Below are 26,256 nucleotides of genomic sequence, written 5' to 3' on the forward strand. Positions count from 1 at the left end.
CATATACGCAGTATTGCATTACTGTAACACGAGTTTTATTCCTTTGCTGCAAATCAATTTCTATGCGACTCTTTCATGCGATTCTTTTACACAAAGAGAAAAACAAGTGTATCAATCCATTGTAAAAGAGTAGAGCAAAAATAAAAGTTCAAGAAAATACGATTTAAAAAGAAAATAAAATAAGAAAATTTGAAGAATTATTAAATATTAATATTCTACTAATTAAGAAAAAATCCTGCAGCCACGAACTGATAATGCCAATAAACTATAATAATAAAGTATTATTTTAAATGAGAAATAGTAAATAAACATTCTACTTTAGCTCCTACATATCCAATATTTTATTTGTCAGAAAATATCTACTTATGAGAATAAAATATTTTATTCATCGCGAACAAATTGTAAAATAATATTTTATTTGAGAACACCGAAAGTATTTGTGCCATAGCTTGGAATATTTTATTCGTTTCATTCATTCGTATCTGCAAATGTCGATTTATCACTTTCGAAATTTATTTTCACATTAAGAACTGTCAGAAATATAATACATATTCACGTCTTACTTACGTAAAAGCAACTTAAATTATCGAAATAAAATATTTACTTCGTGCCTCAAACTAAAATTACCAAAACAAAACATTTTATTTATCAAAAATTAGATTCTTACTCGTAATACTACTTTATCTAAATTGCAAAGAATGCATTATCGATCATTTGAAGTATGTTCCCAATAAATATTACCAAGCTCTGACCGTGTCGAAACCGAACGCCATCTTCATCAAGCTGATCCGGGAGCGAAGAAATCCCTTCGACGCCTGCTTAATTCTATGCACGAAATCCAAGCGACTAACGCAGCGCGTGGACACCCCCTATCGATTGAACCGTGTACCCTCAGGTTCAAAACATCCTCGACCAGGGCGTGTCCGTGCGTAGATGTAGCGGCGAGCGTGGAGAGCGCATCGAATCACGGGTCTCGTCCCTAATTATGTCGTAATGAAAATAAATCGTTACGTTTGTACGACTGTCGTGTCCCCTCAGACGTTTTCGCAACATCACTCTCCCGTTTCGTTTCACCCCTTTCTATCCCCGCGACAGGGTGAAAAGGATTTCCTCCATCTTACGCGCGACCTGCCGGCCGCCTGCCTCGAACTCCGCCACGCCACCTGTTTGATTCTATCCGAAACCGCTATCTATCCGTCTAATTCGGCGCTTCCACGCCTCGCACCCTACCGGAAGCCGCGTCTTCGACAGGATTCGACCTACGACTCGTACCCGGCGCTGTCTCGCTTCAACAATCAATTCCAATTTCACGGGAATCTCTTTTAAATCTCGCGTTCTCCGTGTTTCGCCGGGACCCGAGGTTTTCACGACCAGAGGAATTCGACGATCGGAACGATACCAACTCACTGCATCGATCATCTGCGCAGCAATTTCGTTTTAGGGGATCTCGAATTGGCGTCGGTGTTCGTTCTACTTTTTCACCAAGTCCGAAAATTCGAAAATTCGAAAGGAGTGACCGTGTACGACCGAGAAGGCTTCTTCCTGTCGACGACGAGAAAGGCAGTCTCGTAGTTTAAGGGCTTTCCCCGGTTTTGTATATTTGACTTTCATTTCGTCGCGAAATTAAGGAATCTGGGTAAATTAAATAATTAAATTTGATAGACTATAAAATTAATTTGGTGATTTTGCATTAGAGCGGAAACAAAAGGGGCATGAACACAAGACAGTAGTGTCGATAATTTTTTACCAATACATATGAAGCTACAACTAAGTGACAGTTATATATATAAATGTACGTACATAGGGAAGATTTCTTCTAAATCTTGTTTTCTAAATGGTAATTAAAAATGACAGAAACGTTGGAAAATTTTGAGAATAAAATTAAAACGATGTTTCAGCTGAGACCAAACAGCCAAACTCGAGGAAAGTCCCTAAACTACAGAATTACTCTACGAATTACTATAAAGTAACACAGACGAAGATCCGGAATTGCAACACCTTTACGTTTATTTATAATATATCAATAAGAATAGCAGTAGCATAATGATAATAATCGTAATGTAATATTATGTACAACCAACCATGAAAGAAATAATAAGAAAAAGAAACGACTTTTACGATGCAAATAGTTTAGGAAAATATTTTACACAGACGGATCGAATTCGAAACGTTAAAACGATGATTGATCTTCGTGTTCTCTCTTCCTTTCCTTTCTCCTCGGCCTGTTACTATACTTTACAACTTCTAATGTGTCCTCTCGCTGATCTTTACACGCAAGATGTACACAGTGCTCCAATGTTTCGAATACCATGGACACGGGTATTTTTTCACAATAAATTTACATATACACGATAGAAGAACGTTTATGGTAAAGAATAAATATTTATATATATATATGTATATGTATATGTATATATGTGCACTAAGTATCTTTTAACACGTTCTGTCGCCAGTTAATCCTGACATGGCTTACCACTACCAGTTAAAATTTGATTCCTTAAATCGATACTCGATAAGCGTTAAAAATCACGATCACCACTGGTAGAAAGGCTCATCGAAACGAGAAGAAAGAAGCGAATAAGAGGAAACACGATCGGCTGGCACAGAGATCTCTAACGTATTCGCAGCGTCGCTTCATCTCGGATACGCGATAAAATGGTAGTATTTACCATGACCAACCACGTTCGGCCGTGTCAATATGGAGATTTCACATCGATCGAGGTAAAACATATAAAAAGTAAAATATATTTCCATTAATCCACTCTCTTCTCGTTCGCTTCGTCCCCCTTTCGCCGTTTCAATCGAGAGTCTCTGATCTCGCGTAACATGGAATAACTTCAACGTTTCGCGTGACACCGGCGCATCTTTAGCGTACCACAATTCCCTTGCTCAACCAAGTCCCCGAGTCGTAACAAAATGTTGCACAACTTGCCGCGAGATAGAACGTTCACACGTTTGCACAACGTACAAAGCCTTTGGTCCGCGCGAACGACGCTGCGAAGACTCGCGGTTGACAGCAGATGGCTCGGTCACTCTCAGGAAATCGCGATCCCGTCGAATCTGAATACATGGATCAACGCGATCGATCTATCAACAGTTGCCAAACTGTGATCCGGAGAGAAAAACGCGAAATTTGACGACTCGGTTCAGAGGGAACAGGTAACATCGCATTGAGGAGTTAGGCAAAGTGAGACACGGAGAAAATTCGAAAATTCGGCTTCAGATGCTTCGCTATGGCTAACATTCGTCCAGATGGGTAAAGTCTATTTGCACGTGACGTGGAATAAACGCAAAGGAGCGAGAAAGGAAGAATATCGGCTGAAGGAACTGGAACTTGTCGCGTCCGGGAACTGTGGTCTCGCTAGTCCACGTCATTGGATACAATGATCGTATACCGAGGGAACGAACGGTAGATAAAAATCGTACGTATCGAATTCGCTTGATACACTGCGAATTGTCTGTGTGGTTCTCTAAAATTCTCAACGGGAATTATCAGTAATGGTGATAACAACGGCAAGGTGCGGTCCGACGAAAGCTTCGTGCAGATTTGTCAATAAAAAATTTCATCGTACTCGAAGTCAATTTCCCGATACTGTTCGTACAGTTGCGATGTATACAATGAACTTGGAACACGCTTCTTGCGCTTTTTCCCGAGTTTCGCGTTTCCTCCCCGACCCCGAGGACACGAGATACCGCGTACGTTAGCCTGACAGGCAGAAGGAGTATATTTTCAAGCGATCTGGTACCATGCGCGATGAAATCCAGTCACTGGCTATCCCGTTTCACGCGTCCTGGACCCCAAGATCCCAGGTTACTCGTTAAAACCTAACATCTGCCAGCTATCGCTGTCAAACTACCCCTACGTTTCCCATCTCTTCGATTTGCTTTCAGCTTTTGTCAAATGATCAAATTTTCAGAGCTTCGACATCGATCGATTATAAAATAAACGCTGTAATTAGATCCCTGACATAATCCACGGAGTCAAGATGGCTGATCTCTGCTCCGCACGATTGTCCGCCAAGTCCCGAGGTCTTCAGCCCCAAGACGTTCTATTTGCAGATGCAACCACGTTGAGATGACAACCTCTTCTCTTCCGGACTACCCTAACAGCAATGTGCAACTGGCACGGCTCGGGGCGTTCAGTGTTCCTCTACTTGTCTTGACAGGATGTCGCTTCCTTCCACGTCGTCTCGGTAGCCTCGATCATCTCGAAGCCTTCCAAGGTAGAGGCATCGGTCGATGATCTATTGTCCCCGATCTTCGAGGAGGACGCGACGTTACCAGATATCGCTGCTTCTGTTTTCGGCTCCGTGCTCGCCTCTGCGACGGTATTCGAATCCGGCGCTGTTGACTCCGACGGGCTCTCTGCTGCTAAGATTCAAAGGAACGTTCAGCAGAACCGGGTGTTATGGCTAAGAGAAGCAAGACAGAAAGCGACAGGAAGATTAAAAGACAACACCTCGTGGCCAATTAGCAAACTGGATCAATCGTGGCTGGACTCTTTTCGTGAACGGAAAGGTAAGTCGATACGTTTAAGCATCGTAGCCGATTATTCAAACAATGTCAAGGAACTCCCGGAAAACATGGAAATTACGTGTACGCGTGTGTACATTGTCGATTTTATTCTTCCTAGAGGATCAAGTTTGTCGATGAAATGGAGAAACATCTGTGACGATGTGCACTGTGCACGAGTGCAAAAAGTAAGCACAAAATGATAAAATTAATACTATTCGGGAAGGAAATGCAGGATTCGATGAATTATAACAAATTTCAAGTGCTTCAAGCAACGAGAGAGTACAGAGACCGATGAATATAGCAGATCGACGTTGATACGAAGTTAAATATACACAGGTTTCATTGCACGATGTGGACGGACCATTTTCAGAATGCACAATTAATTTTGACAAATTACAGTCACCAATTAACGATTTCGATTATAAAAAAGTTTAACAGGCGAATTTAAAAGGTATTTCGAATTTCAATGCATTAATATAATTGCGAAAAGTATTGTCAAATCCATGCAAATGTGGTACTGCGAGCTGTGAAGGACTCTAGCGAAGGAAATATTGGGTTGGCAAGAAAGTAATTTCGGTTTGCACCAGTAAATAATGTTATGCTTGTTTAGTTATTCTTTTGTCAAAGTTAGAATTTTTTTCTTTTCAGATGTGGCAGTCGATACCTTTAGGTTGCTATTTCGTGAAATTCCGTGTAATTTCGTTTATAACTGTCAGTTCACGGTCAGTCTTAACATGGAGTGCGAAAATAAGCATTTTCGACGCATTTTACTTTTTTATTTTCATAAAGGCAAGAATGCGGCTGAGGCTCGCAAAGAGATACGAGAAGTTTATGGTGTTGATTGTTTAACAGAACGCACGTGTCAGAATTAGTTTAAAAAATTTCGTTCTGAAGATTTTTCACTGAAAGATACCCACAACGTTCTGGTCGAGCTTCTGAGATTTACGCACTTGGTTAAGTTTTTGCAGATGAGGACCAGAAATTCTATGAGCGCGGGATCACGAAGTTGCCAGAAAGATGGCGAAAGGTCATCGAATAGAATGGAAGATATTTGACCGATTAAAGTTCATTTACTGTATAGAAAAAATTGAGTTTTATTTCACACTAAAAAACCGAAAGTACTTTCTTGCCAACCCAATAGTATTAACACTTTGACTGTCACGTTGGTCATGTATGATTGGTCACGGTTTCTCCTGTGACGCAATAATATAGTACTTAGTAGAGCACTTAATAGCTGGACACACGATCAAATCTAATTTCTTCGTTCCTAGAGTACAATAACAAATGTTTCACGAACGTTTCAAAAACAGAACCACCGATTGGAAAATGATACGAGCTGTTTCCTATAATCAGTTTAAAATACATCCACGTACTGCGTTTTCGATAATGTTACAGAAAATATTACGCGTCACGCGTTTTGTTCGGTAGTTGGCGCGAATTATGATTGTCGAAATATATTTTTCAGCGAAATGGAGATTATACGACGGGATTAAAAGGGAGAACATAGATGCGGTGATAAATGAACAACAAGAGGGTGAGAAAAAGCGGTGCGTAAGCGTATCAGAAAACAGCGTTGTCTGCTTATGAGAGCGGAGCTATTGAAGCGGACGTATGGCTGCAAAGAGTCTTCTATGAAAATTAATATTGTGCGAAGGGATCGATGAAATGCGACTGAAGTACGACGGATATTCGGCGAAATTACGAAGTATAAAATTACTTGCACGGCAAGATTTGGCGGTCGAAATGCGCGCTGCAAAAAGATCATGGCGTGGAGGAATATCCGACGGTGGGGCTGGATCAAAGCAGAAATGATAAATACCGCGATTGAATTCGTTCGAATATGGAAAGAACACGGATCGCAAATGAATTCCCACATGCGAATTTGTTTACCCCGTTAATTGAACCGTGGAGCGTTATTTCCGGTAAAAAATATGCGCGTTACGTATGCAGAAATTATTCCAAGTATCGGTTTTACTCGCGGAGAGGATCGGTGAATAACGTAACAAATAAAGTTGAAAAGGAGAAAGATTACCAGTGGCAACGTTGAATCAGCCCGGAGTGAAATGCGATCATAAAATATCCTTCAGCGAATAACGCTTCGCAATGGCATTTGTAACAAGACCTACAAACAGTACGTCCAACTTTGTAAAATAATTCGAACTGGTTGCTTTTTTCTTCACTCCGATGAAATTAATAGCGTTCTGTTTGCAACGAAAACAATCGGGATAAATCAACGAATTTTAACGAAAACGGAAAACCTACCCATCGGACAACGCGGTGGTATTAAAATCATTTATTTCGAAGTAACTTCGCGAGTTAAATATCCAAATGGGGGCACGGAGGAATTATTTTATAAGAATCGGTCAAGCAGTCCCGAATTTTTCTGTTAGAAATTACGACAAAATTTGGTGTTTTAGAAAATTCGAATTCGCACGATTTTGCAGAAAATCGACGGATATATTATATTTCCTAGAATAATTAATACTGTCAATACTATACATGACCGATTAAGTGACAGGATTTAAAGAGAAAAATAAAAAGAAAAATTGGAAAAAGGACTTTAAAAATGATGAAATAAAAGTATTAAAAAACTGATTACACATATCAAAAATAAAATCACGAATTACGCGAATAACAGAGTGGTAACATTCCAAATATCTATATCAAGTATTTATAAATTAATTTAGTATGTTCTTCCAAATAACGCCAATAATAAATGGCTAATTAAGACAAAATTTGGAAGAAGGGATAGGGGGAGAAGAACCGGAATCTAGAATTTTAACTTCGAGTAATTAACAATTTCCGAAAAATTAATAAAAAAAAAGATTGTTTAACGACACACTGAATTATGCTTATGCTAACGTTATACAGACATCACTGATACAACCATTGTTGTTTGTACTAAAAATCATAAGTATTATAAGTATCATATATATATACTATGCAGTGACATATATATATATATATGCTATTACAGTGTGATTTAATTCTGAAATATGTATCATATATATACTACTTATGATACTTATGACTCTTAGTAATAAGTATAGTATAGTAATAAGTAATATAGTAATAGTAGTAGTATAGTAATAAGTATATCTATCAAGTAAAGTCACGTCTGTGTAACGTTCGCATAAACAGAGTTGAATGTGTCGTTAAACAATTTCTTTTATTTTATATATATATAAATATTAAATAACATTAAATATTAAATAAATAAATAAATATTAAATACATATATATAAAATAAAAGATATATATAGCTATTTTAATTACCACCGTCATCTTTGCAAATGCAGAGCAATACAGTTGCTCACACCTGCCAGGTTATCCCTGATAAGAAAAAGGTATATACGAATTTTGGCTAACACTTTACAACGTAATACATATTTTCCAGGGTGTTCCCAGGGTAAAACAAGGTAACAAAGTGGTTGTCAAAGATTAATACGAGATTAGAACGAAAACAAAGGGAAATGGAGAACAGCGAACGGGATCGACATTCACATGCAGGTAATTAATTCGAGGGAAATGCATGATCTAAAAGCTATCGCGTAACGTAAATCATTCCTGCCTTCGTTACTTTGTTCGTCGGCCAATGAAGTAGTTTCCATTGCGGGTTCAACTTGCTCCTCTGCGTGAGCATCAGGAGCAGCCGAGTCCGACTCATCCTGCGGTGGACTCGGGAGTGTCTCTTGTGTCGGTTCAGGTTCCCTGACAATCGTCGACTCTCGTGCTGGTGAAGTTTCAGGTATTGGTGCCATACTGGTCAATGCCTGATTTATACTTGGCGAAGGCTGCGCGGGTGTGGGTTCCGCCATTCCAGCCTGCGGATGATTGCGGAATAGAAGGTTCTGTAATTGATCCTGCTGCAGGATCACGGGCAGCTCGTAGTGATGAAAGAAGTATAGCATCGAATGCTGAAATTGTAATAAAAAGAGATCGTGATAGTTCGTTAAACTAATTAATCATTTCAATGCCTAATGCTAATTTCACTTGCGCTTCGGCCTCATGCACTTTTATCGATCACCTTGATCCTTTGCACTTGAAGATTCTTTTGCTATAAAAATGCGATTCGAATAATCTCTTAATATTTTACTAACAAAATTCCTATATGTAATAATTATTTATATTTTTGTGTTCTTTCTGTGATAAATAAGATTGCTATAGAAAATTGTTTTCCTTAGATTGTATTCTTATTATTTTGTAACAAATATATAGTAGAATAAGAAATTGTAAAAAATAAATTTCTTTATTAAGAAATTTGATTTACAATGGTTTATTTACAACATTTTCATGGGCGAATAATGAGTAATGAAAATAAAAAATAGATTGAAGAAAAGAAAATTTTGTACACGTTAAGACGAGTTAAATATAATTTTGATCGTGTGAAAGGTGAACCGTATAATTATAATATTCGACAAGAATTCATGACGAGTTAGACTCGTTATTATAGTGCAAAGAGGTTAACAGAAATAACCATATGTCCCTATAGGAAAATATAGTATTTATGCCGAAGTAATTTTTAGGGCAGATTTTTTACTCGATTTTAATCGACTGTATATGTGTTATTTCATAATATTTTGTAATACATATAATATTTACTATATATAATATTTGATATTATATATACAATATTTATTATAATATTTAATATATTATAATATTTTGTAATATACAGTATACAGTGTGTTCATCCTATTACTAACCCAGGATTTTTCAAAAATTAATAAGATTAAAGGAAAATGAGAGAAGATAATATTTTACAAATTTTTATGTCCAATAGGACGATGTAAATCAATTAACATATTAACATTACATTTTTCGTTTCATCCTATTTTAATTTACATTATTTTCCGAATAATATATCCTGTATATATATACATTACTCTTTTTATTTTATTTTATTTTAATTTATATTATTTTCCGAATAATATAAAAAGGGTAATATAAAGATAAAATAAAAAGAATAATGTCAAATATATATATATATTTACACTCAAAGTTTCCTTTTATATAGTTATAATATACCTATGTATCTAATATTTGTTCTAATATTTCATGTTTCGTTACGTTATTTTAATAACGTATTTCAATAATATTAATTATAAATCTTTAGAATATATTAGGTGAAGTAAAAAGAAATCCATTATTTTTGCATGAAATTGAGTATAAAAATAATGGATTTCTTTTTACTACACCTAACATAATGAAAGACGAAGTAGGTTAACAATATTGGCCACCACCTGAATATTCCAGTATTTGTATTTATAAAAATAATAGATTTCTTTTTACTTCACCTAATATATATATATATACCGCAGAATTTTTCAAACGTTTAGAATAATGAAAGGAAAAAATATCTCGAACGAAAATAAATTAATATCCAATTAACTACAAACGCGAATGTTTCAAAAAAATGTTCAAAGACATTCTTCGTTAAAAATTCAAAATCATCTTGACGTTTTTAAATACCATATTGCGATTTTACCGCCAGGGCAATGTAGCTGGTGAAAAAATAAATTGCACGACTTACTATACCGCGATCGATATATATTTGCTTTTTTAAATTCGAAATGAAACGTTAGCAAGAGAAGCTTCGTCAAATTACTCAAAGAGACTTACACTTTCAAATTTAATTAACAGAATGAGCGTTCTTTTTCGTTCTACTCCGTTACGGATCCCTTTATTAAAATAATTTATGTCGGAAGATACTGAAACTAAAACACGAAAAACTTGAATATGAATATCGTTGAATAACAAAGCGAAACTTTGTTCGCAGCGAAATTGCATAGCGAGTGATATAAATTTTTACTCGAACTTTGCATCGCGTCGTACGAAATATTACAATCCGCGACTTACCGTGGATTTCAACTTACAAATTAAATTTAGCATTATACGCTGTATTCCAAGAGGTACATACGCCGATGAGACGCGAAAATGGGAATACGGAAGACGCAATAATTAACACGGAGGCAAACACGTGCTTGGAAAATCCGCGGTAACTCGATTAACAAACACACGTTCGACGAATCATTGATTCGATTGGGTATATGAAAACGATCCATAATTAGTTTGCGAATTTATAGCGGCCGCTATCGAAAGTGTTAGATGGAACATGGGGTCACACGAGCTCGTGATAACGCTTGTTTTGCGAGCAGCGCGTGTGCGTGTGCTTCTGTGCGTGTTGTGTGCGTGAGTGTCGTTTCTGCCCAGCAAATTTATATGGAAATTCGCCAAATTTGTTCTATACCGTTTCTCTCGTTCTCCCAGTGTCCTTCGGAGCCCCTACATCGTACCGTCTCTCTTTCTCACCCCCTGCCACCCTGCCACCCCCGTGCCCTTATTCGTAGTGCAAACGTTCCACGCGTGCATATGGGATATGAATAATTTTTGAATACTTTTCGACAAATAAGAAAATTTATGCGGATGCAATCGGGCAAGATTGACTATTTTCCATTCATCGGGATACGCTATTGGAAAAATTAGGATGGCTTGTTTCATCCGGATCGGTGTGAAAGAGCCTGTAGACTGTGAGAAATCATGAGACGATTGATGATGATTTTTAAGCTTCAGACGTGAGGGATGAAGACGTGGGATGTATCGAATGTTAATTATTACTGGATATATAATGGGATTAAATTGCAACGGAAGCTCCGTTATGCGAACACCTGTTACGTGGATGTTCTATTACACGAGCAGTGTACAGTATGTGCTATTGAGGAGTTTGATAGTAGTATCCTCTTGTGCACAGACCAATTTAGAGCAGAGCAAACATTTCTATTCGCAAATATGATGTATCGGTAATGTAGGGTGAGAAATAAAAGGGGAAGGAGGGAAAGGGCATGTATAACTATGGATTCATACTCTCGTCATTCAATTTAACAGCGTTAGAAAGAAGAAGAGAAATTTCTGATATTCTTTTTGTATATAAAGTGTTCAAGGATCTTATAAATTATATATAACATACAACAGAATATAATATAATATAACATTAATTATCTTATTTTTAAAAATACACGTATGATGTGTAATGAAATGATATATTTATTTACCATTTAGCAATTTTGGTTAGTTTAAAATCGCAATTTTAAACTAACTCAAACTATTAAGTATTCCTACGTTTAGCTTCACGACATATTGGGCAACCTGAGTCAGTTACCTGTGATAACTATGAATTTATACTCTCATCACTCGATTTAACAACGTTAGAAAGAAGGAGAGAAATCTCTGATATTCTTTTTGTTTATAAAGTGCTCAATGGTCTTATAAATTGTTTTGATATATTAGAAAAATTCTCAATCAATGTTCCAACTTTTCATTTAAGGTGATACAACTTTCTTCATATACAACAAGATAAAATCACTTTTGCATACCACTCAGGTATTAATAGAATGATTATTAATGTTAGCAACACTTATCCTACCCTAGGTCTATTCAGCCAATCTCTTCACTCTATAGAACAGCTACTACATCGCACCTCTCTGTAAAAAAAATTAAAAAAAAAAAACATCGGAACCATCGAATAATGGAACGATGGAACAGTGAAACCATCGAACAGTGGAACCATCGAATAATGGAACCATCGAACAGTGGAACCATCGAACAGTGGAATGATCGAACAGTGGAACGATCGAATAATGAAACGATCGAATAATGAAACGATCGAACAGTGGAACCCTCGAACAGTGGAACCCTCGAACAGTGGAACCCTCGAACAGTGGAACGATCGAATAATGGAACGATCGAACATTGGAAAGATCGAATAATAGAACTACCGAACAGTGGAATCATCGAACAGTGGAACCATCGAATAATGGAACGATGGAACAGTGAAACCACCGAACAGTGGAATCATCGAATAATGGAACCATCGAACAGTGGAATCATCGAACAGTGGAACCATCGAATAATGGAACGATGGAACAGTGAAACCACCGAACAGTGGAACCATCGAATAATGGAACCATCGAACAGTGGAATCATCGAACAGTGGAACCATCGAATAATGGAACGATGGAACAGTGAAACCACCGAACAGTGGAATCATCGAACAGTGGAACCATCGAACAGTGGAATGATCGCACAGTGGAACGATCGAATAATGAAACAATAGAATAGAGGATCGATCGTATAGCGAAACATTCGAATTGCCGATACTAATGTTTTCACCGTATTATTAAACTCTTTTATCCATATAATCTATCGTAAATTTCGAAACGACTTTTCGTTCTTTTGTTTGTACAAATCCATAAAAAGATCGTAAGATTAACTTATTTACAATATCTCTTATTAAGCAGAATATGACACTTTTATCCTACCTTCTGACTCAAGTTTTAGGTTCAATAACCGATAGAATTAATCTTGCTACTCGAGATAAAAACATATCCGATAAGATAATTATCAAAATAACTAATATCTCGAGAACAACAATGTTGCGATATACGCATTACCAAAAATGGGCAATATCCAGTCTCATAACCTCATCAAGTTTAAAACCTTGCCAACGCTTCGGTACTAACGTTAAAAACCACCTTCCACTAGTCATCTCATTATTCAGTTCACACTGGACACACTATAAATCGTTCATTCGTAAATAGAAAAACTGACGAACAATTTCTGAAAAATTCGCGAACAGAGTTTGCATGGTATCTACAATTTAATTCGCGAACAGCTCGCGAGTTAAACCTAAGCTATCACGAATCCTAAATCTTATATCCTTTAATAGTTTATCTATCGTTTAGTATATGAAATATCTACATCATAAAAATTCCTTCTAATTCTTTGAATTTCTAAAAATTCAGATATTCTTACTTCCAAAGCAGTAATTACAATTATTTATAAAGAAATTAATACCCCAAGATTCTTAAATAGACTCTTCCTTTTGCCAATTGCTGTCAATTGTCAATATTTTGCGAAGACTTCGGATTCCTCCAAATAATCACGATATTGGACAAAATTTAACGTCAGCAAATCGATAACGAGTGGTAACTAAGAGCTAAATCGAAGTTCCAAATTAATCAACAACTTCTTGCCTTTATTGTTGTGAATATATCTAAAACTACAAATTGCAGATCTTACCGAATGTCAGTCGGTTCCTATACTGTCATTTCGCCATCAATCGTGACGCTAAATGCAACAATCTCTAAACCAGTTATAGGAATCGACTGTTCCATCTCTCGAGCAGTCAGTTTCCTCTCTTCGCTGTCAAGTTCATAGCTCGCTGATCCACACTGCACGCAAACAGGTTCGATCTGTTCGCGATCGGCAGAATGGATTCGGTATAACAGCCTCGATCGAGATCGCTTGAGGCGATATAAAAACTCAGCGAAGACCCTAAAACTAACATAGAAACGAAACGAGTAAGCCAATAACTGAACGGAATCAGAGTCGAGGCTGAGAGGAGACTAGAGAAACAGGAAGGATTGAAAGGTGAAGCCGACAGGTGCATAATGGAAGACCGTTTCCAAAATATGGAAAATAAATATCTCGAGGTCAGATCGAGATCTGTTATCGACATGATGGAAATGGCATACGTGATGATTTATCCGGTACAACGAATCGAGTCTGTATATATCTAAAGGAAGATAATGTCTAATCGACTCATGGGATTGGATAAGTGGAGCTGAGCTGGCCAAGTTCGTGGAAAAATACCTGGGTAAATATCTGTATAAAGGAGATCTCGCCGATTTTAATGACCTTGGAGTCATTAAAAGGAGTTTTGATCATCAAGCACTCTATTTTGAGTAGCTTGAATCTATACCGATATTAGGCTGTCGCTTCTGAGATATTTGCAAGAATGGTATCCATTTAATTTAAGAATTAGACTTAACCTAATTAAATTTAATTTTGAATTTTAACTTGGATGGTGAGGAACACTTATGTAGTCTAACTTGACTTACACGGTAGTTTAAGTTAGTTTAGGTTAAATATGTAATTCACTGGTTGAAATAGGTAATATTATTCTTCTAAGTTGAAATTCAAGATCAGGTTAGTCTAAATTGTTATAAATATATCTTCACTGGAGTTCAACCTTCAATTAATGACGTATCTCTCTGCTATAGTATATACAATATAATATAGTATGTATTATTCGTGATTTTATTATATTACAATAATTTAAAAACAAGAAATATATTCTTTATTGATAATCGAAGCGAAACTAGGCTTTCAGACAATGTCCACTTAACTCACTAGCGCCACCACGGCCCTTATTTGTAACAAATGTACGCATCAACCAAGTATCGTATATAAAATTTTACCGATATAATCTCAGAATTGCAAATTCAAGATCAGGTTAGTCTTAACCTTCAGTTAACGATGCATCTCACTGCTATAGTATATATAATGTAATATAGTATCAATTATTCGCGATTTTATTATACTAATCTGATAATCTACAAACAAGAAATATATTCTTTATTGATAATCGGATTGAAACTAGGCTTTCCAATGATGTCCACTTACCTCACTAGCGCCACCACGGCCCTTATTTGTAACAAATGTACGCATGAACCAAGTATCGCACATAAAATTTTACCGATATAATCTCAGAATTGCAAATTCAAGATCAGGTTAGTCTAAATTGTTATAAAAATATCTTCATTAGAGCTTAACCTTCAATTAATGACGTATCTGTCTGCTATAGTACGTACAATATAATATAGTATATATTATTCGTGATTTTATTATATTACGATAATCTACAAACAAGAAATATATTCTTTATTGATAATCGGAGCGAAACTAGGCTTTCCGACGATGTCCACTTAACTCACTAGCGCCACCGCGACCCTTACTCGTAACAAATATACGCACCAAACAAGTATCGTACACACAATTTTACCGATATGATCTCAGAATTTCAAGCATTTCAGTTTAACCAACACGCGTCAGTTGTCCAACGTAGCAAATATAATTATTCCAGTGTGCATACACGATATCTTTCATCTCCAATAATTAATAATTTCCTACGTAATAATCGCAACTTCTCGGAGGTTACTCTAGAGCGTGTGCTCGATCGACGTACAGTCAAAACGAAGATTGAACGCGATCTACCCCGAAGTGAATATTTACCAATACCTAACCAAGAGGGTGCGGGCCAGAGTAAGAGGGGTTGCAGGGAAAACTAGATTTTCGTTTGCCGGATAATCAGCGCCGATGACATCGATATCGACCCGCGTATAATCGTGCCTCGGGGCTAATCGCCACGACTCTCTCCGTCTCTCCTTCTCTCTGCAGAAAAGAAGCCAGGGATGAGAAGGCAGCAGGAGTCGAAACGATTCGGTTTAGATGATCGCGTCTTGTTGCCCGCCGGGTTTTCGAATTTTCCCGCGGCTCGGCTCTATTCATAAACTCGTTGCCGGGAAATAATTGTCGATCGTTGGCCTGGCGGCTGGCTGCTCTTGTTAACGAGTACCGCTCAATTATCGGCCGATGTTAATCGCGACTAGGACAGGAGTGAGTAACTTAATTTCACCGCGCAAGGAATATTATCGGAATTCACGTCAGTCGGAGAACTGAGCAGGTAGTTACTGCAGATTGAATATAGAACGAGACCGACAAACAACCAGCAGAAAAATATGATTTTTCAGAAAAAGAGAACCGTGAAATTGGAATTCCGCGTGTGTACTACTCTGCGTGGAAAAAATATGGCGATACTTGGGTCTGGAAATTGTGAATTTAAACGATATTTCAGGAAAGATAACAACGGTGTAAATGTAGAATCGGAACCGTGTTACGAGAGGATTAAATTGATTTCCAAATCAATTTTCTGATCGTATTAAATACGCTGCGATATTTACAATAACGATATAATTGGAAAACAAGAAATTCCGATTTTGTGATGTACGTTGATTTCAAAGATTAATTATTGCTTTGCATCTTTTTTCCCTGCGTGTCAAATTTTTGGGAATTTGAAATTGAACGTGGTTTCCGAAATAATTATTTTCGCACGAAAATTCTTCGATAATGTTTTTAAAAATTTTATGGAAGGTTTGTCATATAAATAAACAATCTATTTACGATTTTCCGATTTTCAGATTTTTCTTCTATTTGTTGTATAGAAAAATAATAACGTATTTAGGATCGTATCGAAGAAAGCGAGATTCATTAAAATATCATACATATTGAGTTTTCAAACAGTGAAAATTATGCGTTGCTCCTCTGATAATTTGAAATAATTATTTCGATACTGAATATAATTTATTCGTATTAATTTTATACCATCCAATTCGATGACATTGAGATATAGTAATTCATAGCAATTTCTTAGAAATAATTTGTCTGTCAATATTCGAGCAACTTCTCTTTGTCAATTATTAAACCGTATCAATTATTGTATTATATCGTCTCACATAGCATTATTTCTTTCAGAATATATTCACTTAATTCTTACTTTATGGTATCATAAAATAAATACTCCTAAATACACGTATAATACTCGATTCTGTTATTCATTGTATCTCTCGTCGACTAATTTCCTTTTCCATTACACTTTAATGGTATTTAATTTCTCCACACAAAATGTATATACAGCGCATACCGATCGCAGTTATTAACGCAACAGCTGGCTATTGTAACACCATTATAATAATAACTGTTAATACGCTTATCGCGACAACTTAATTATGATTCGTTGCATTATCAAAGTGCGCTATCGAATCAGATTACCTAGTATATAATTGTTGCTGGGAAAAATTCGCTCGCTGAAAAATTTAACAATGCGTTATTTATTCTCCTTTTCGGCATATCGATTCGAAGAAGAATAATATGCGATAACCATGAATAAAACATATTTCTGGCAGTGGTTTGACTCGAAGAAAAAAAAAATTTACTCTCCCGAAAGTCTGTCAATTTCTGCCACGCATTTCCATGATAATATATTACGTATTATTCTCTCGAAAATAAATCGATTCGCAGAAGAATAATACGCGATGAGATTGAACAGAGCTTATTCGCTGTAGCTTTAGGTTTAACTCGAAAAATTTATTTATTATTTCCATCTTGCGCGAATTCCGCTCGCAATTACTCGCGCGTGTTTTTTAGTAGATCATGTCCGATTGAAAATTCGTACGCAGGTAATGATAGATAATATTTGGGAAAATCCAACATACGTCGAAACTCGTCGAGTTTATAAACATACCTACTCGTCGACCGTCAATACTAACGATCATCAATATTATTACAACGCGACATAATTTCCAACTCTGTTGTGTCCCACCAAAAGATATTCCAACTCCCTCATTGTTACAATTATCAAACTTGCGACCAATAATGGCTGTTAATAATACAAACTTTAATATAGGAAAATACGAAAGAAATTCATTCGGCAAGTAGAATTTTAACCCTTTGCACTCGGCGATATTTTCGTGACAGAAAAATAGTAATTCGATAACTTTCTGTCATAAAGACGATGATATTTTTAAAAGGGTAGATAAGAAATCGTGTACAAATTAAGACGCAGAATTATTTTATTTCGACATTCCACGCATCATTGAGTAATTTTAAATGTGATATATTAATTAACATCGATCTTTAGAATTTGATTAAATGGCGACTGAAGGTCGCCTCTCGAGTGCAAAGGGTCAAAATCCGATTTTTATTTCGGAAGATACTTGGGAATACGTATTCTTTCGATTTCGTAATCCGATAATTTATCATGCTGGGTGCTTCTAAATGCAAGAGTTTCGAGATACGTGAAATATCTTCTATGAAAGCGATTCGTACATCGCCAAGTTGTTATTCAAATAACGATTTTTGCGACATCGATCGTCGATTGTATTCGCGATTTTTCCTTCGAAGGCCTTCGATATTCTCATTTTAGAACTAGTTTCTACGAATTTGAACGTGAACACCGTATCAGAGAAAAATTATTTTTAATTCGCATCGTCTTCTGTTCAAAATCCGATTTTTATTTCGGAAGATACTTGGGGAAGGTCGCCTCTCGAGTGCAAAGGGTCAAAATCCGATTTTTATTTCGGAAGATACTTGGGAATACGTATTCTTTCGATTTCGTAATCCGATAATTTATCATGCTGGGTGCTTCTAAATGCAGAAGTTTCGAGATACGTGAAATATCTTCTATGAAAGCGATTCGTGCATCGCCAAGTTGTTATTCAAATAACGATTTTTACGACATCGATCGTCGATTGTATTCACGATTTTTCCTTTGAAGGCCTTGGATGTTTTGTTTTCTGGAGCTAGTCTATAAATTTTGACGTGAACACCGTATCAAAGAAAAATTATTTTTAATTCGCATCATCTTCTGTTTAACCCTCTGCAATTAAATACAATAATTTTACTAGAACAATGTATCCTCCTGTATAAGTTTGTATGTAATTGTGCTACTTTTAGTTTTATTTTTTTAATTATTTTATTTTACAGTAATACTTCTTTATAAAGAGTGTTTACCCGTCAAATAAATAAATAAATAAAAAATAAATCATTTTAAAATTATTGGAAGCACTTTCCATTTCCTTTCTTCTTTCTTATTTTCACGTGTAGCTTAAAGCACATCCAACGAATCTTCTATGTTTATTTACTCGCAAACAAAGTCCCGAATGAAAAATTGTCACTCTACGTTTTCGATTTATTTTTTCACATAGATTCACCCATCTCCATCTCGCCTCGCCATTTAAAAAATACGCTGTATATTTGAATTTATTAATAATTGAATTTTACATTGGCAAGGAGTATCGATAGAGTTTTTGATACAAGGTTCCGTAATTGCAGATTTTTCCGCGAAATATAATCGACTTAAAAGAAAGCAGGATTATCGATATATCCGAGCAGACAAATATGATTCTCGAATATCTCGAGTGCGATCAACATTCTTCAAGATCAAATGTACTCGAGCCAATATTATCGAGATACGTACGAGGAAAGTAGAATTTAATAAGAGTAAGATCAAATGGTATTATATCTGCTCATTGAAATCCTAAGTTGGCATTAAATTATTCTCATCGATTTAACTGTCAGGTGCACCATTCTGGTCGCCTTTACGTAACTTAACTTGGAGCGATACCGAGTTTAAACTACAATGAAACAGTTCTTCATTCGCTGTCAATACTGTTAATAGCAGATCTTTCTCTAGAATCCACTGAAATGTTTCGCAAAATATTCGCCATACATTTTATATCCTCGTACAGGCAGAAATTCCAACGTGGCTTATCAGACATATCGATTTTTCGTCTCATATCCTCTTTTCAATTTTGAATAGAAACGTAAAGGAAACATAATTGAAAAATTAATAAAATAAATTAGGAATTTTTCAATTTACCAACGGAAAAATAAATTATTAATTTACACGTAATATTAATTATCGATGGCAACCTATCATGGCCAGTCTGATAACTTTCAATTATTAATTATCGACTTTTAATTATTAATTATGAAATTCTGCAATCGGAATTATCATTTGTGTCACTTTGCAACGTTTTCTATTTTCCTTGAACTAAACGTGTGATAAATTTCTAAAATTTTCGGGAAATTTTCTATTTTCGTGGTATATTTCTTCGATGACCGATAAAACGTAACACGCAGTACGATTACGATAAATTGTTGGAAGACTTTAATAAAATACTGTACTACTGTATCGCGTTTTGGATAGATGGAATCAAGAGAGGTGGAAACAGAGAAGCAATAAAAGAGGAAAAACTTCAATGAAAATGGTATAAAAGAAGCTATAGAAAAATTGATAATACCCGTAATAAAAGAAAACTCGAAAAGTCGAGTGATCAAAGCGACAACGTTGAATGCAAAATTTTCAATCAAATTTCTAAACCCGGTTATTTAGATTAAACAATTCAACGCGAAACCTACCAGGACCGGTCAAAAGGCCAGTAAATGAAAAAGTGAAGAGAGAAAAACGAAAAAAAGAATTAAACAAGAGTAAAAAATCGAGAATTCAAGTGACCAGGAGTGCTATACCAGAACAATACAAAATTTTTAATAAAAAATTTCAAAATAGTTATCTAGGCTGTGCCGATTGGATTAGTATTTGATCGATTAAGCTCGCATAATTGCGAATAAATCGTGAGGATGAAAATCGTGCAAGAAAGTTAGATATATCGAAGAAGCTGAAATTAAATTTGTGGTAGCGGTTACATAGATATTTAAATATATATGTGTTGGGATGAGCGGAACAAGTATGCATGGAATGGAAATATCTAATGAATTCAGGTTATAATGATAAACGAGTATGCGTGTAATTATTGAGGTGTTATGTGAATTGTGTACGTTAATGTAATGTATGAAAGAAAAAAGAAAAAAAGGAGAATGATTTGGCATACGTCAGTTGCAATCGAGTATTAACCCTTTGCACTCGACGATTTCATCGTTAGAGAAGAGTAGAAAATCGAGGATTCTCTATTAAAAAACTGACGATACTTTTTTGGGCAGTAAATAAAGAATTATATAATAATAGAATTGTAGAGTTATTTGATTTCGATACCTTGCCCACTGTTACATTACGTTAAATTTGATATATTAATTAATATCGATCTTCCAAATTTTATGAAATGGTGACCGAGGGTCACCTCTCGAGTGCAAAGGGTTAATAGAGAGAAGACGCGTGAGGATGTGATAGTGATGAAATAATTATATTTCAACCTAATATTTGTGTTTGATAATCTCTGTAATTAAATAAATAATTGTTCTTATTGTTATTAAATTTCATCCACCACTAACAAAATCTTCCCAGTTCGCCATTTTGGCTCACAGATTGGCTCTCTTCCCGGAAACGTGCTCGACTCTAGGGCAGAAAATATCAACGACAAATTCGAGTTCAGTTACAACACTTGCTGCGCGATCTTCTTTCCACGTGCATTAAACGAATCCACCCCGTAACGTTCCTTCATTAGGTCCCTCATCGATTTAATTCAGCTAGCACAAGCGTTCAATCGAACGAGCTCTAGCCGTACGAGAGAAAACATATTTTCGCGGCCGACGAGCATCCGGGAGGCTAAGCAATTTGAAAGGCAAACACATTTGCGGCCCTCCTGAGAAATTCCACGCGATCGATGTCAGGATGGAATGATCGATCAGATGGGCGTACGCCAAAGGGGAGAAGTACTGCGTGACATAATTTCGGTACGCGTGGCCATTGTCTGGGCCAGGCACGAGCACCCAACCGTGGCCACCCAACGCTAAACACCCCTGAAACATATATATATTCGGAACAACTCTCCTCTCTCAAGTAGGTCGCCTAGTATTCCTGATTAATGTCCGGTTTTCAACGCGAACGAATGACCGTTCTTCGCGCAAACTTTTGTATTTCCATTGGGATTACCGCGTTTACGAGCGAGCACTATACCCATCCACGACGACTGCTTGTTCGCGTCTTAATCCTGCAACCGTTTTACCTAAGTACACTCCTCGTACGGACCTCGAGATATTACGAATATCTCCTGCTCTGCTAAACCGGTCTATTTGTCGATGCAGGGAACACCGTGTCCGGGGCCATTTGCCATTCTCGTACAGCGGGGTAGTGTTCATCGTGTTCCATTCGTTATTGTCGCGGTTATAAATTCGTAAGGAGGTTTGGTCCGGATAGGAGATTTTTCGAGAAGATTCAGCGTAATTGATAATCGCCGGATAAATTTCACGGGTAACGAGGGTTATTTGTTTGCCGGAGAGATTCGAGCAACGACGTCAGTCGCGGATGATAAGATACATAATCGACCGCGATCGTATGATTTTCTTGAAATTTTAATCCGTATCTGCTACGTGCAGAGATAATTTCATTTGGAGAAGCTAACGTAACGAGAACGAAAGATTGACGTGAAATAACGATACGGGAGTTAAATTGCAACATGGCGAGATAAATATTTTAATATCTGGGAAATTGTATTACATTTGTATATTGTAATTGTATAATTAACGATAGGGAAGTTAAGTTGCAACATGGCGAGATAAATATTTTAATATCTGGGAAATTGTATTACATTTGTACATTGTAATTGTACAATTGTATAATTTCTGGGCGAGATAATTTGATTTGGAGAAGCTAACGTAACGAGAACCAAAAATTGACGTGAAATAACGATATTGAAATTAGGTTGCAATATGGTGAGATAAATATTTTAATATCTGGGCAATTCTATTACATTTGTATATTGTAATTGTACAATTAACGATAGGGAAGTTAAGTTGCAACATGGCGAGATAAATATTTTAATATCTGGGCAATTCTATTACATTTGTATATTGTAATTGTATAATTAACGATAGGGAAGTTAAGTTGCAACATGACGAGATAAATATTTTAATATCTAGATAATATGGTAGAACATTTGTATATTGTAATTGTACAATTGTATAATTTCTGAGCGAGATAATTTAATTTGGAGAAGCTAACATAACGAGAACGAAAGATTGACGTGAAATAATGATATTGAAGTTAGGTTGCAACATGACGAGATAAATATTTTAATATCTGGGCAATTGTATTACATTTGTATATTGTAATTATACAATTGTATAATTTCTGGGCAATTGTATAATAAATTGTTTAAAACTAGAGTAAAATTGGACCATTCTTGCTCCATTTGATAGTTGATACAATGAATTTATGTAACTATGTATATTAATAAGATAACTATAATAATATAACTATGTATATTCTCCTAAGTGTTCTCTCTTTGCATCACCTTCGTGCATTTATGATCTACGTTCACTGTTAATAAACATAAAAATAATAAATTGTTTAAAACTGGAGTAAAATTGGACAATTCTTGTTCCATTTAAAAGCTGATACAATGAATTTATGCAACTATGTATATTAATAAGATAACTATGTATATTCATCTAAGTGTTCTTTCTTTGCATCACCTTCGTGCATTTATGATCCAAGTTCATTGTGTTTGAAAATTAATTTTTTTTTTGTCGATGGATTTGAAGGAAAATTAAAATTTATTTTATGCATCTTTCTTTAAATCGAAGAGATGTTCGAGTATTGCCGATGTATTACTAAGTAATAATTACAGCTTTAACAGAACACAAATATATCTCCTAATAACGAAACACATTCTTCTCTAACAATAAACCTAGCATGACCAGTCAAATGACAGATAGACAGAGAAATAAAATAGAAAGAACTTAAGAAAAATGGAATACGAGGAAATATTAAAAATTTAATTATATCTACGTTAAAAGAAAAAGAAAATTGAAAAAACAGTGAGTAAAGCAACAACGTCGAATTCGAAATACGTAATTAAAAATTAAATATGACCGTTTAGCCATGACAGGTTAATTAGTATTAATTCCCCATATTCGCGAATATTATTAATTCCAAAACCTACTCTACGATTTATTTTATATATTTTATCGCGAAAATATCGTTTCAAAAATGCGAGAAAATTCGTTCGTCGATAATTTAAATCAAAAAGCTGAACGAGCTGAAAAGAAATCTCATGCGTGAATAAAAATATGCTCACCTGTATGAAGAACCAGGATGTAACGAGTGCCAAGCTGCTGTACTGTCCATTAAATCGGTAATGATAGGCGTAGAAGGAGAAGTGATAGAGATAGAAAAATCTGAAACAAAAATTATTCCTCGAATAACAAAAATATAGTTACTTTCTTACGTGTGTGTACATATATTTTTGCATTTCTGACAGTGTCGATATAACCTAACAAATTACATAACTTGCCGATATTTACAGTTAGCACGCGTGCAACAACATGGACGTGTGTTATCGATCAGGTCATATCATGTTGCTGCCTATTGGAATATGAAGGCAGGCGACGTTACATGGGACGCCCTTAGTATGATTGCGAAAATATAAGTATAAATCCAAAATTTTCTCGTGATTTAGTAAAACATAAAACTTGTCGATTTTTTATTTCCTTGTTTGTTCGTCCATTTAATTTATTCATTCGTTCCTTCATTTATTTCTTTATTTATTCGAACCATTTATTTGAACGAACCTTTTGTTAGTTATACGTGAAGAAATGCGAAAGAAATTCGAGCAGAGCACAAAATAAGACAAAAATCGTAACAGAATGAAAGTAATACGACGAAAAGGGTATACGAAATGTAATTTCTCAAATGAAATTGCAGCGTTTATTAAAATGCGAAGAGAACTATCCGTATACGGTGGTATAGCAACGAAATATCAATTATCAATGAAAGATACAAATATACTTATACAGATATAAAAGAATGTGCGAGTCCTTGTGAGGTACAATAAAGCTCTCTGTACTGTACCGTCTTTAAGACTGAGCTTTTCCAGAAAACAGAGGGTGCTTATAAACTAAAACCCGAAGCATGGCCACCCACTAGGGAAGGTCCACGAGACCTGAAAATCACTACTGGCCTGCAACATACCTGACACCGTCGTTGCAAGCCTACGATATATTACAACGCGAAGGATAATACGAAATATTGCAAAATTTAACCCTTTGCACTCGAGAAGCACCCTTTAGTCGCCATTTGATAAAATTTCGAAGCTCCATATTAATTAATATACCAAATTTAAAATAACCCTTTCGCGACGGCACACCTGTACCATACTTCGCCACCATTTTCTGCTTTGCCTAATACCTGTACTAGCTTTATTTTGAGTTCGCTATTGAAATTAATATATACATTACTAATACATATTACATATATGTATTAGTAATTATTAAGTTAACATATTAGTAATACATATTAGTAATTATTAACGATACATTAATATAATTCTGATTTGCGACATCAGCAGCTGTAAACCAATAAATGACTGTCGTATATATACGACGTCAGCCGCTATGAAACAATAAGTGACTGTCGTATATATACGGCACCCGTCGCGAAAGGGATAATAGTAAGTGTGCAAGGTATCGAAATGAAATAATTCTATGTGTTAATTATTATACGAATTCTTATTTATTGCTCCAAAAAATATCACCAGCATTATAGCAGAAAATCTTTGAATTCCTGCTCTTCTTTAGCTAAAAAATCGTCGAGTGCAAAGGGTTAAAGCGAGAGGTTAATGCTTGTGATCGTTATGCGACGAGGCTCGATAATATTCTATATACTGTTTGAAATATCTCTGAACGAGTTGGATAAACCGATTAATATACTTGAAAGAGCGACAGCTTGAATAACGAAGTCGTCCTGTCGATATCGTCTTTGTTCAATATTTTTTTAACGGCTATTAATCGGTTTATTTTAAACTAATTTCCCGGAAATTTGGATCGTTTAAAGGGAATTAAAAAGGTAATTAATTTTACCAAATATTATCCGTGACTTTTATTATATATTATACAAAAAAGGATTTCGAACGAAAAAATATAAGGAAAATCATGAAGCACCGCGTGTCACGTATTTTTAATTTCAATATTTAGGTGTCGCTCAACACAATCATATCGATTTATAATCATTATTTTCAAATTTGAAATAAGATAACGATAAGTGAAACGAAATAATTTAAATAAAATAATAATGTACGATAATTATGCGATTTCTTTTTAGCTTATTGTAGAAAAATTTCATCGATTTTGTAACATGAAAATTCCGCAATACTAATTTGCGATGAGAAAATCTTTGAATGCAAAATTTTTATTGGTTATTATTTTTAATTTCTTTTATTTTCCTGATAAATATGTAAATCGAACGTTTCATAGTCCAATTAATAGAGTTAATTCATATAATATTGCTTCATTAATTATTTTATTTATAATATTATATATATTAATAGAATTACAGTATTATATTAATTAATTAATTTTTATTCGTAATCTTTTTTAATTTTTTTTTTT

General features: G+C 35.4%; 1 protein-coding gene across 6 annotated transcripts in view; it reads right to left on the reverse strand.

Annotated features, from left to right (window-relative positions):
- Nucleotides 1-612: 612 nt before the first annotated feature.
- Nucleotides 613-26,256, reverse strand: part of LOC108549103 (membralin) — a 146,670-nt gene continuing 121,026 nt past the window's right edge. For 2 of the 6 annotated variants that reach the window (XM_017902346.1, XM_017902344.1), the window contains exons 11-13: nucleotides 23,949-24,048; nucleotides 8,087-8,432; nucleotides 613-4,371 (exon numbers count right to left, since the gene is read on the reverse strand). In XM_017902346.1, coding sequence (XP_017757835.1) covers nucleotides 4,151-4,371; nucleotides 8,087-8,432; nucleotides 23,949-24,048 — 667 coding nt within the window. In that variant the 3' untranslated portion in view covers nucleotides 613-4,150. Of the gene's footprint in view, nucleotides 4,413-8,086; nucleotides 8,433-23,948; nucleotides 24,049-26,256 lie in introns of all 6 variants that reach the window. The other 4 variants (XM_017902349.1, XM_017902347.1, XM_017902345.1 and 1 more) reach the window with 4 other exon arrangements.

The sequence above is a fragment of the Eufriesea mexicana genome, unplaced genomic scaffold (assembly GCF_001483705.2).
Source record: "Eufriesea mexicana isolate 0111107269 unplaced genomic scaffold, ASM148370v2 scaffold1830, whole genome shotgun sequence".
In the NCBI taxonomy this organism is placed as follows: Eukaryota; Metazoa; Arthropoda; class Insecta; order Hymenoptera; family Apidae; genus Eufriesea; species Eufriesea mexicana.